The sequence below is a fragment of the Syngnathoides biaculeatus genome, chromosome 16 (genome assembly GCF_019802595.1).
Source record: "Syngnathoides biaculeatus isolate LvHL_M chromosome 16, ASM1980259v1, whole genome shotgun sequence".
Taxonomy (NCBI): domain Eukaryota; kingdom Metazoa; phylum Chordata; class Actinopteri; order Syngnathiformes; family Syngnathidae; genus Syngnathoides; species Syngnathoides biaculeatus.
The window spans coordinates 864,880-878,796 of record NC_084655.1 but is presented as its reverse complement, the minus strand read 5'-3'; the positions used below and the strand labels follow the sequence as shown (position 1 = coordinate 878,796).

General features: G+C 41.0%; 1 protein-coding gene across 3 annotated transcripts in view; it reads right to left on the bottom strand.

Moving 5' to 3' along the window:
- The window catches only part of carm1 (coactivator-associated arginine methyltransferase 1), a 170,636-nt gene that overhangs the window by 141,652 nt on the left and 15,067 nt on the right, over positions 1–13,917 (bottom strand). For all 3 annotated transcript variants that reach the window (XM_061845172.1, XM_061845173.1, XM_061845174.1), the window contains exon 3: positions 10,082–10,188. In XM_061845172.1, the coding sequence (XP_061701156.1) occupies positions 10,082–10,188 (107 nt within the window). The remainder of the gene's footprint in view (positions 1–10,081; positions 10,189–13,917) is intronic.

Sequence of the window (13,917 nt, the reverse complement as noted above, 5' to 3'; positions counted from 1 at the left end):
ACCTTCTTCCTGGTCATTCACGCTTGCCTCTTCTACTCTCCCATTTTCTTCATTAACTTCTCAAAGTACACTTTCCATCTACTTAGCACACTACTGGCACGACTCAACATATTTCCATCGCTATCCTTAATCACTTTTAATTGCTGCACATCCTTCCCATCCCTATCCCTCTGTCTGGTCAACCTGTAGAGATCCTTTTCTTCTTCTTTCGTGTCCAACCTGATCTTTGTTGATTGCCATTATATCTGCATCAACCTAAAACTTTAAGCATGTTTCAATAGGATCCAGGCAGCTCCTCAAGTATGTTAAGACTGCAAGAGGGTGGGGTCATAACCTCCTGTTATATTGTAACTGTCCACATCATCTTTATTTGATGCAAGTTACTAATATCTATTTATTCTTAAAAAACAAATAAATTTACTTCACCGCATTGTACACTGTCATTTTTACGTCATTCCATGTGGAAGTATCGCGACAATGTCACATAACACCGTCCGCCCTTAGGATAAAAGAGGGGAAGTGATTTTACAGCTAATCCAGCTACTAGCTTGCACATAACCTTAGATTTGAGGAAGCTTGTTAAAAATGGATTGGTCTGAATTCCAACCTTGTCAGATGGTCAGATACTAACCCTAACCCAGTCAGATACTCTTAAGTACTCCGCAGGCTGTTGCAAGCCTACCCTGCAAAAAAAAGTTCTACATAATTTCTCCAGAAATCTATAGCATTTGATCAGAACAACTTGCTCAACAGAACTTCGGTTGTGACTTTCTATAGAATCTCTCCAGAACAAAATGTTTCTGTACAAATTCGATAGAAAGGTTTGAGGAACAGAAAGTGGCACAGTGCTTGATCTCAAATTTCTGTAGAATTTGTCCAGAAAATTTCTGTAGAATAATTTTCCTGCAACATCAGAGTCAATACACTGAAGCCGCATAATAAAATGCATCAAGTTAGTAAGCTTCTTTTGGCTTCTCCCTTTCGGGGTCGCCACATCGTGTCATCTCAGATGAACGAACATATTTGTTTGGCACAATTTTTACGCCTGATGCCCTTCCTGATGCAACTCTTCTCAGGGAGTGGAGGCCCCAGTAGGATACGAACCCACAACCCCTGGTTTACCAAACCAATGCTCTCACCACTTAGCTACGGGGCCTCAATAAAATGCATCAAGTATTTGTCAAAATATATAAACACTGTCATGACTATAGGGAATTCAAAATAGGGCAAGTCCATCATGTAAGACAAGCCCCTATTATAAAGCCTACATCTTGAAAAATCGGAATCCAGCTGTCAGTGTGTTGAAGAGGGCACTATGTTCACAAACTTTCAATTACTAGCAACCAATTGGCCAACAACAGACTAAGGAGAAGCCTCTTACTAAATCCGGTATTGAACCATTATTTCATCGTTTTAAAGATGCGGGTTGTGAAAATTCTCTTTTTTTTTTTCTTTTTTTTTTTACCAGTTATATACAGTTGAGAATCAGGTGAAGATTTTGTACTTGTACAATCAATAATAATCTTTGGTTATATATATCTCGGGACAGGCCACAGGACATGCTTGTCATGGTCCCTGTAATTGTTAGAGCAGAATCGCTCAACCAACTAAAATAAATGCTCAACAATAGCATAACACTTAATACTAAATTGTGCCCATTACATACATACACCGCAGTTTGAGCTCATTGTTATGATGGCCACCTGAAGCCACTGAGCTTTTTTTTGGCCCGCTGCACTGCTTCGGGGTTGGCCGCGACATCGGCAGGAGTGATGGCATTTCTTTTAAAAGCAGCTGGACAAGTAGCCATTGTACCCAACATTTTTTGTCTTAGTTTAAGTAAACAAACTCACGGGCAGTCGTTTCTGATGGTGCAGTAGCAACAAATATGCAAAGCTAACAAATGTCAAATGACAAGCTCCCATGAGGAGGTCAGAGTTGAGGTTGGTGGCGCACATTACCATACTATATATAAATGTGTAACATAAAGCATAGGATATCAAATTGAAAAGTATATCTATACCTTTTTTTTAACCACTATATGTACCTGTATACGACTATACAATGTGATTGTGATTTTTCATCCACACCATAATTTTTTTTTGTTGTCTTTCTGAAATTTTTGGAAAAATTAGCACATTATGTATGAGAAATTATGGTACTTCAAAGGGTCTTCCTATCAACAAAATATGGATTCTTGCGTTTGATGGATTCCTAACCGATATAGTGTTTGCCAGACATAAAAATAACCAAGTCTTAATTTTGAACTCAGAATGTGTCTTGACAAACCACGAGGGGACTCAGTGATGTACGAAGTGCGGTGGCAGGAAACAGGACGGGAGGAACCCCGATGGACAGTAAATATGAGACAGTTAAAATTCACATAGTGGAATATTATATTTTATTTCATTAGGAACAATTTAAGTAAAAAGTTATGTGTTCTAAATACTAAACATATTATTGTGGGCTGACTAACCTGATTTTTGTAATTGTCTAGTTAGATTGAAAAAACATCTGGTTTCACACTGCATAAGATTTCTATCTAATATGTTTTATTATTTGTTCAATTTCCATGTAACATGGCAACGTGGGTTCTATGTTCTAAGGCAACGTTGATTGTATTGTTGATTGTCACGTTATTGCAATTTACAAATACAATGTTGAAGCAATGTTGTTTCAGTTCTTTTGAACAGTTCTTTAGAGCTTTCTTCAGAATACAGTTCTATAGAACCTGGGTCCTAAAGTTTTGTTTAATTTCTATAGCATTTCTATAGAATTTTTTTTTGTAGGGTACTCCAGTAGATGTCCACTTTATGGAATTATTCCTTTTTTTTAGCTTAGCAACCTCACGCTGCCGTGACAAAAGTGAGTTGGCTGGGAGAGGAAACAGAACTGTTGATGGGTTGTCACGCACTTCTGAATATTTAGCAAATGACCAATAAGCAGCCACCATGCAGTCAAGGGCAGGACTTCATTAACGATAGTCATAACTCTACTGAGGAACCTCTCTACTAACGAAAAATTCAGGTTACAAAACACCGGGAAATGTTTGTCTAGTTCCAAAAGAAATTCAAGATATGAGGGGGGAGATCAAACAAACATCCTGTACTGTATCTTTGTGCGAAAGCGGCGTGAAAGAGGTGCTCTCCCATTGGCTACCGCTTGAGCATCTTCCTGGCATTGCATTGGCTAGGAGGGATGTCAATCTTTAGCCATGATGCACTTCCTGTCTCTTGGTTTGTGTGGAGCGATAGAGCTCCTCAAACATCATGTAGCACCTTCCTGCCATCACATCCCTCCATTGGCTACGAGGGACGTCAATCTTTACCCGTGACAGACATCCAGTATCTTCATGCCCAAATCCATTATCCTACACTCACACACACTCGCACTGTACAAATTCTTCACGGATTTATTCCCTTTTTTTCAGCACAGGCCCCAAGAAATTGATGGCCAGTGCCAGTGAGAAGAAGACAAGTGTTGTTTTGTCCATCAAAAAAAAAAGAGAAACCGTCAAAAAATATTTTAAAAAAGACATGCACGCATGTGGCCTCATGCTGTTGCTCCACTGGATTTTGAGATGATCGAAAGTCCAGCAGCGCCACGAGGATCTTTCGACGGAAGAGTAAAAGGCTTGAGGCAATGCAACACATGCCAATGCACCCAGAATACAAGAAGTGTTGACGAAATTGCATGACATTTCCGAATTTATTCAAAAGAATTATTCGGAAACTGTAACTAGTCAGGCACAAAAGCATGTCAAGACTACTTCCCAGAGTCCAAGTTAGACAGCAGCAAATCCGTGTTTGGACCAAACAAGGTGAATGGAGTTCAGAAAGCATTGCTGATTTTTTAGCAATTGTGAGAAATGGAAAGGCATTCACAGATGGGGAGTATGCCAAAGCTTCGTACTTGACGTTTCCAATAAACCTTGACAACTTCGCATGAAGACAAGATAAAACATATAAAATGCGTGCAGGAACTGTTCACCATCGTACCATCGTGATGGCAAATTAAATTGAATTATGTTCACGATTAACGGATGGAAGTCTAAACGCCTGTGTGTGAAGCTAAATCTAACGACGTATGAAAGACTATAAAGCCATCAGCCAAACCAGGCAACTCCAGAAGTCGCATTAATATTAAGCATTTTTGTCCAAATTGTTTAGTAACAGCTTAAAGGGCCACTGTCATGAAATGCATGATTTTTAGTATGTCAATGAAAAATCTGGAGCCGACATGGACCCATGCGTTTTTTTCCCCCCCCCACAAAACATGATTTTGACATATACAGGTTTTTTTTTTTTTTTTTTTTTTTTTTTTTTTTTTTTTTTTTTTTAACTCCCACCATGAAAATCCTCTCGAGGGATTTGCTTTCGACAAGAAGCACGAAGTGACATACTGGCAGGACCTCCCTCAAGTGGACTCGTGTTTCTATTAGTTTTATCTCCGGGAAGCTCGTTGTTCCTTCGAGTTAGCCAAAATGCCGGCTCGTTGCATTGCTGGACATTGCTTGAACACTCGGGAGGATGGATTTACCCCTCATAAGTTTGCAAGAGACCTGGTTCGTCGTGAAAAATGGATTGCCCGGTTGCAATGGACGAGGGCTTCGTGGGTTCCAAATGAGAGGTAGGTGTGTATACAGCTACTAAAAAAAAACTAATAATTTGGGGCAGACCACCTAATCATTCTCTCATAACGTAACAAAACATCCGCATCCATACGACAGGTGTGCTAAATGTGTTGATCTACACGTCGGATGGCATCGGGCTCGCCGACGAAGGCTGCTGCGTCGCCTCGCGCAGCCTTCGGGCTCGCGGACAGCGGCAGCTCTGAAGAACGCTGCAGACAATGCCGCACTCAGCCGCGTGCGACGAAAACGCCGTAAAGCGCCCCGGCCCGGCGGTGTTGTACACCACAGACGGCAGCGGCTATGAAGAACCCTGTAAAGCAGCCCGGCTCGGCTGCGTGATAAGCCACCTCGGCACCGAAAATGAGCCACCCCGGCCAAGGCGCCGCGTCGGGCTCGCGGACGGCGGCGGCTTTGAACAACGCTGCCAAACTGCCGCACTCAGCCACGTGCGACTACAACACCGTAACGCGCCCCAGCTCGACAGTGTTGTTCATCGCAGACGGCGGCGGCTATGAACGCTGTAAAGTGGCCCGGCCCAGCGCCATGATAACCCACCTCAGCGCTGGACCGCAATGGGTCATCTTTGCTGCGGAAGTGGATCGGATGGAGAGGCGGTTGGGCCATCATCTGAATATGGCTCGAAACAATAGCGTAATATTACCCCGGTAACTTCACTCGGTTGTGTGATTTTCTCTTCTTCGACATGAGCTTCTGTGTCAGAAGGGGCGTGTTCGTCTCCCACAGTAGGGTCCACCGCGTGTTTTCAATGGCGAATGTTCGGGTGACATCACGAACAGGGGATGCAGCCAATATGGCAACCACTTGGATGTCGTCGAATGACATTACCGCAACTTTGGGCATGGATGAGGGGCTCTGCTCTCATGTGTATTTTTTCATATAGACATTGAAGTGAAAATCGTTATATGTATTTTTCATTACAATATCACCTAATATAAATATATATAATATAATATAAAATTTTTTTAGAATGTTTATAGGGATGACACTTGACCTTTAGCAATGTTATTTAAAAGAATCAGAGTCACTGTACTCTAAAAGTGTTTGCCTTACATAAATGCGCAAATACACCTGTATATAGTTTTTAAAATATTGTATGGATCTTTTGAAATTACATTTTAAAATATTTGGTATTTATGGCTCTCTCAGTCGTAAAAGTTCCTGACCCCTGTTCTACACCTTCCTGGCACCCCATTGGCAAGGGGGGACATCAATCTTTACCCATGCTGCACATCCTGAATCTTGGTTTGTGTGGTGCAATAGAGCTGCTCCCCCATTGGCTACCACTGTAGAATCTTCCTGGCATCACAATGGTTAGGAGGGACGTCAATCTTTACCTATAATGCTTTTTGATTCTCTTGGACACTCGACTTTCCCTGAATCATGCTAGCGATTCTGATATTGTCACACGCTAACGCACAATGGGAAAGTGCAACTTTTTCCATTTGTGTTTTTTGCAAGTTCTTCACCTTGGGCCCTAAGAAACTTTAGTGGAATTAAGTTGTGCATGCGTACGTTCATACGTATGTTTCTTCTCGGCTGTCATAGTTTGCCTCCTCCTCCATGATGCCTTTTGCTTGTCACTCACCCTTCTCTTCGCATAGTCCCCCCACGCCAAAGGTAAATGAACAATTTTTTTTCATTATTCTTTAGATTATGTACTCTGATTGCTTATTTTTGCAGGGCAGGGGGCTAGGAACAGATTACGTTATTTCCATGTAAAATGTGCTTATATTTACAAGAAATTCACATTACGAAACAACTTCCAGAACGGATTAATTTCTTCAATAGAGGAACCCCTGTAGATGGCTTGTCGAATAACAAAAAAGACAACCAATTTTAAACAATCATCCCACACAATTTCTTCAACTGGGAACAAAAAAACACAGTGGACAATTTCCCATTAGCTTGAAATTATGGAACCCTTCACCCAAAAAATGCAAATACAAACGTGACAGCATAAATTGTGCATGGATGCTCACATTATATGCATATAGCTTTACTCACTATTGTAAAAGATGTAGCCATTGAATGTATTGACACAGCAGGATTTAAAGAAAGGCTCTAGACAACTTGAAAAGTACTACAAATCCCCAAAAAAACAGGTTGCTTTGACCTACATGTTGTGCTGTTTATTGATGCTACATGGCACTTTTTCCGATCCAAACAGAAACTTGATTGGCAGTATATTGCCTGTAAAGGGGTTAATGATCGTTTATAGAAAGGCGCTATAGACCTGAAAATTTTACTAGATGTTGACAACGTTCCAAGTGGTCCATACCAAAGAAAGTAACTAAATAAAAGCAACCTGTCATTGCAAACGAAGGCTTTTGTACAAGGTATAAAATAAATAGTTGACATGTTCAATACCTTTTAACTCATTTCACATTATGACAACTTATTTTCTGACCCTATTCTTTCTACTTTATGTATGGATTACTTGGGTTGTTCCCAACATCTGGTGAAATTTTAATGTCAAATGCACCTTTGGAAATGAATTTTGAGAGAAAAATTGTCACGTCTTATATATGACACTTGAACAACAAACAGGAGCAAAAACAATCAAAAGTTACTTTTGCAATACTGTTCCTCAAAATGTCAAATTACCGTATTTTCCGGACTATACATCGCTCCAGAGTAAAAGTCGCAACACCCATAAAAACCATAAAAACGAAGATAAAAACAAAAAATATATTTTTAAAAAATATAAGTCGCACTGGAGTATAAGTCGAATTTTGGGGGGAAATTTATCTGATAAAAATCCAACACCAAGAACAGATATGTCATTTAAATGATGAAATATTTAAAATAAAAATAGATTAGATGCAACAACTGGCTGAACGGTATGCTTACATTACAAGACAACTGAGAACATAAGAGTTATTCCGATAACTATAGCATAAATAACATACTAAGAAGTTTACCAAAACCATCCGTGTCACTCCAAATATACGGTAACTAAAAGCCAATGAAATCATCCTCTGTGTCACTTCTAAACAAGTCCGCCAACTCCTGAGGTAGACGACGCACCGTTTCCTCTTCTACGTCGCTTACGTCAGACTCATTTGCGGTTGCAGTTGCAACTAGCCTATTCCAGCCTTTCTGAATCCCAACAGGATGGTTTTGGTTGTCACGGAAGCCCATATTTTGTCGACCCATCCAAAGATTTCACAGAAACTTAAATGGCGGATTCACCCAGAAGCTGTGCTCTCACAATGATGCAGAGACAGTTTGTCCTAGTGAGGTTGCCGTAGTCCACAGGCTTCGAGTCGAACGCTGATAGTCTCGGAACAACTACGTAATTATGGAAACGCTTTTGCAAAGGTTGCAAAGTCCCAACGCCTGCATGAAGCTTCATCAAAACGACTATGACAAGTCGCATTCACGGTAAGAAGTACGAAGTAAGAAGTTGGTTAGCAACATAAAAAAATAAAAATGTTATTTAAAATAATTTGCAAAATAGGATTTTCTCTTCAATGGCATATTAATTCAGTCCGTCTCAGTTATAAGTTACAGATACATGGGCCTAGAGCGCCCTCTCACGATTGTCAGTGTGAAAATAACCGAAGAAGTGACTCGAAAAATAGATGGATGGATATAATAATGTGTTCATAATTTCACATATAAATCCCTCTGGAGAATAAGTCGCACCCCCGTCCAAACTATGAAAAAGAACTGAGACTTACACTCTGAAAAATACAATATTGTATTTGTATTTTATCTGCACAGGGGACATTCTTCAGTCATTTTACATCTTTGACCAATTATAAAAGTAGTATAATTTGTTAAACGGGGAATGAAAGGGATTGAGGTAATTGTTGAGTCTACAATGCACAATGACAGCCCAATATCATAAAACTGCAAAGAAATGCATGATTGCACTCTTGGCACACTTTTTATTTTCCTTTGTATAATGTGTATTTGGTTCTTTTTTTTTTCCCTCCCTTCATACAATAGTTTTACCGGTGTGATCAGTGCGCAATGCATTGTAGGTGAATTGGGTCATGGAGGTTAAGAAGAGCCTCATTGAAGGACTTACAATGCTTATCTTAAAGTGCCACTTGACACAAACATGAAAATTAATATGTTGTTTATAAAAAAATAAGAGAGACAGACAGACATACAGACAGGAATGGAATAAGCTGTTTGTTCACAGTAGGTCTGAATGTTGCCGTATATAGATTTGTCATCTTGCGCCATGAAAAAAAATCTGTGGACTGTGTGGGTTTGAAGAAGGTGGAAGTGACGTATTATGCAGATAACTTCAGCTGCAGACCGCTACCGCAGTGTGTTTCCCTCTTGCACAGGTGAGAAATTTGCTGTTTTTTATGGGTTTTAGCCCAATTCTTCCCATCACGCCCTTGCAGGTTTTACTGTCATTGGCCATGTGAGCATTGAAGACCCCAAGTAGAACAATGGAGTCCCAGCAAGGGCGCTCTCCAGCACTCCTTCTAAGGACCCCAAAAAGGGTGGGTATGCTGAACTGTTGTTTGGAGCATAGGCACAAAACACAACAACAGTCAGGACCACCCTGCCACCACTCAAAGGCAGAGGGGGCTACCCTCTCGTCCATCGAGGTGAACCCCAATGTAAAGGCGGTGAGCCGGGGCTGCAATCAGTGTACCCACATCTGCTCAGCGCTGTTCACATGGGTAACTCCAGAGTGGAACAGAGTTCAACCCGTCTCAAGAGGACTGGTACCAGAGCCCAAGCCATGTGTGGAGGGGAGTCTGACTTCTCAAACCTCACACACCAACTCGGGCTCCTTCCCCACAAAAGATTTGACATTCCACGTCCCTAGAGCCAGCTTCTGGAGCCTTTGATCAGATCAACAAGGTCCCTGCCCTCAACCACCGCCCAGCACACTGCACCTGACCTATGGCTCCTCCCACAGGTGGTGAGACCATGGGAAGGGGAACCCATGTTACCATTTCAGGTTGTGCCCACCGAGCCCCATGAGTGTCGGGCTGGCAAACAGGCGCTCATCTTTGAGCCCCACCCCCAGGCCTGGCTCAAGAGGGGTGCCACGATGGCCTGCGTCCAGACAAGGGAAACAGATACAATTTTTGTTTTTGCTGTAGGGATTTATGGAGCCGTGCTTTGTCTGGTCCCTCACCTACGACCTTTTTGCCGTGGTTGACCCTACAACGGGCGTGAAGCCCCCAGGAACATAGCCCTGGTGCATAACGAGGGAAGACTAAGTTGAAAAAAAAAACAACTTTGGAAACAAAAACATGCATTGTAAATTAAAAAAATGTAAATGAAAAAACATCCCCTAAACAAAAAAGTATACAATTAAAAAAATGAAAAAAAAATATGGATTTCACTTATGCAGGTAGTTTTTGGAATGTAAAACCCACGGTAAATGAGGGTACTGTACTTAGAGCTTAAAAGTGTCATTTCTTGTGAATTAGTATTTTCCCCACTCACCTGAAAGTACTGCACAGCAGAGGATTCCTCTGTTCTGTCGCTGAAAACTGACTGCTCACAAAGATGTCCCCGACAGTTCTTCAAGACGTTATAAAAGGATTGAAAGTCTAAAGTTGAACAATAAGGATCAGAAAGGAAGTTTTTTCATGTTAAAAAATACAGGTTCTATAAGTAAAAATGAAATGAAATTTCTGACAAAGTTATCTCGAGGCACTTCTCATAAAAAGGAAAATGCTATTTATTTAATATCATAAAGTAAAAAAATATAGAAGAGACTGATTGTACCACAATTTATTTTGTATTCTGTGACATAGATTGCACCTGTTTCAACAGTAGTGGAACGGAATTAAAGCCCTCTTTTACTTGTGTGGCCAACAGCACCCCATTGCATCACGTGACTTGCACATTGCCCTGCGCGTACATCAAAAGTTGCTGCACGGAGTTCATCTTTCGTGAATGGCCCATATAATCACGTGCTGTGAGATGCATGCTGTGACTCACCATTCCTCCTGGTTCCACATGGCACCCAAGTTGTTGTTTTTTCTCTCAATTTTGCAGCATAATTAAACGTATCATCTGATTATTTAGGTCTATTTTTTCAAGCAGACACGCATCCACGGTCACCATTGTTGTTGCTTTGTTACAGAAGGAAAGTAAAACAGCTACTGGAAATGACCAAAATGTTCTGAGGAAACCCCACTTGGTGCCATCCGAGCAAATACCAGTCATAGACACATCTCTGACTTGGAGAAGAATTGAAGTACATATTCAAAACTAAGCACGTGGGGTTGTGTTCAAGTATGAAGGCAAACTATCAGCAGGAGCAAGAAGAGGACTAAAAGAATAAAATCCCAGCAAAGCCAGTGGTGGTGTGCATGTTATCCCAGTGCCTGTGTGGATTTTCTGTGGTTTTCTCTCACATCCCAAAAACATGCTTGGTAGGATAGTTGAAGACACACATCATATTTATTTTTTTTTTATATATATATATATATATATATATATATATATATATAAATGAGAGAGAGAGAGAGAGAGATAGAGCTTCTCTCTCTCTCTCTTCTCTCTCTCTCTCTCTCTCTCTCCTCTCTCTCTCTCCTCTCTCTCTCCTTCTCTCTCTCTCTTCTCTCTTCGAGAGAGAGAGAGAGCTCTCTCTCTCTCTCTCTCTCTCCTCTCTCTCTCCTCTCTCTCTCCTCTCTCTCTCCTCTCTCTCTCCTCTCTCTCGCTCTCTCTCTCTAGAGAGAGAGAGAGATAGAGACCCACAGCTGCGAGTCATGTATGCTGACTAATTCCCTTGAGCTGCGAGTAATGTATGTGGACTAATACTTAATAATAGGGGAGAGCTTGATTACACACAAACAAACACACGGATACCTCTATTTACGACATTAATTCGTTCTGGAAGGCATTTCGTAACCTGATTGTTTTGTCAGTAGAAGCGCTTTTTACATGTAAACAGCTTGTTTTGTTCCAAGCCACACCAACCCCACAAAAAATAAGTATTGAAAGTACAGAATGTAATGTGCACGAGTAAATAATCAGGTAATGCTGAAGGTGGGACAATGCTGGAGAGAGAAATCCCAGACCGGCACTAGCAGCGACAATTTCAGAGCCAAAATAACCCAGAATGAAATTATATGTGGTCAGATTAAAAATTGACCGATGTGATATGGAACAAAATGCCAATGATTGGGAATGGTTATCAGCAGATCAGAATATTGGTCTGTCACTAGTTTTTAAGTGTATAAATACATAATGCTGTGAATGCTTTTTGAATGTTCATTAAAATGTTAGTTCAGTTTCATTTACCCTTTTCCTCTTGTTCTCTATTTGTTGGATTATTTTGGCACCATGTGTAACCAGTGTTACATTGTGAACAATGACTTCCCTAATTGTCACTCACTTTACTTGCCATTGCGCAGCCGATACTATTGGTCTTTGAAATACAGTGTTCCCTCGCTACAACCTGGTTCATTTTACGCTGCCTCGCTATTACACAGGTTTTTCAGTGCAATTTTTCGTACAAGGCTTTTTTTTTTTTCTTACAGATAGTGTATTCCATATTGTGTTCTGTATCCTGATTCACTAATGGAAAACCCGCATCGTGTTCTGCGTCCCGATTGTAAGTGACTGTAGATAATTGACCCCTCTGTGGATATTGCGCAATCCAGGTCACTGACCAATCAGAGGCCAGAGATCTGCATAAACCACACCCCTTTTTGTTCCCGCCATTTTCTCAGACAACATTGCATCCAGTATAGGCTTTGTTAGCGTTTCATCGCGTATTTGGGTTATTTAACAAAAAATATGGTTAAGAGGTGTAGTCACGGACTTTGTAAGTGACGACAGGTATCCTGAAAGGCTAGTTGGTGGAGTTCGATTCGTACCCTTTCCAATACCGAAGACCCAGTTCGAAAAATGCCTTCGATGGATCAAACTTTGTGGAAGACCGCATCATCAACTAAATCCATCTAATATCAAACGGAACAGATATGTTTGCACGAAGGTATGCCTTATATTTGATTTTCAATAGATGTCTCGTATAAATGAATTTGAAGTTCTTCGCTAGCATAACATTGCTATGTGTGAACGATTGACACTTTTTCTTTGTTGAGAGATATTTAGTGATGATCCGACTGCACAAACGTGTCGCTTTGTTGCCGGCTAGCAGCCAAAGCTTAACCAGACTGTTTGCATGAAGATATGCCCTATATTTGATTTTTAATACACGTCTCGCATAAATGAATGAGACGTTCTTCGCTAGCATAATATTGCTACGTGTGAACGATTGACACACTTATTCTTTGTTGAGAGATATTTAGTGATGATCGGACTGCACAAACGTGTCGCTTTGTTGCCGGCTCGCGGCCAAAGCTTAACCAGACTGTGTTTGCGCGAAGATATGCCCTATATTTGATTTTTAATACACGTCTCGTATAAATGAATGAGATGTTCTTCGCTAGCATAACATTGCTACGTGTGAATGATTGAATGAAATCAGAAGCATGGAGTCTCTCTCAGTTAACAATGTGTTGTATTTAGAATCTATAATATATCGTTGATTTGAATGAAATCAGAAGCATGGCGTCTGAGTTAAGAATGTATTGTATTTGCCATTTTTACTAATTGTTTGTCTTACGTCAGCGCATGTGGCGTGACATCACTTCTTCAGGAGGCGTGGTTAAGTGCCCTGTACGGAGGGGTCAATTGTCAACCACCCTAAATACAGAGACTGCTGCCGTGGCGTTTTGGCACATCAACAAAACACGCTGCGGCTTTGTAGAAAGCCGCGAGGCATTGTGCTGTAACGGCCCCTGAACCCCACTGCCAGTAAGTGCACCGGAGCACAGTGGAGTTCGCTTAAGTTCATTGCCCATGGTTATCAAGCAATCAAATGGTAGTGCACCCTCCTACTCTTTTTCCAACACTTGTGTCCACTTCTTTCTCTTCAGCACAAAAGAGCCACATTACTAACATCAAACAATTGTATAAATTAACCAAGCTGAACGCAGTCTGTACTGTGCAGCAATGGTCCCCAATATTTTTTTGCACCTGGGACCGGTTTCAAGTAGACCTACAATCAAGGTGTGGTGTGTGCACACAAACACACACGCACACACACACACACACACACACACACACACGCATGCACGCACACACACACAGCAAAAATAAATTTGCACGATTTTCTTTGAAATTAATGTTGAATGCACTAGATGACAAAAAAAATTGAAAAAAAAAAAAAAATCAACTCACCAAAATACATAGCGGTTATGCGTTAATCTTTCATGTAACTGTGCCTCGATGTCCCCAGCCATTTCATTTATTCTTCCTAT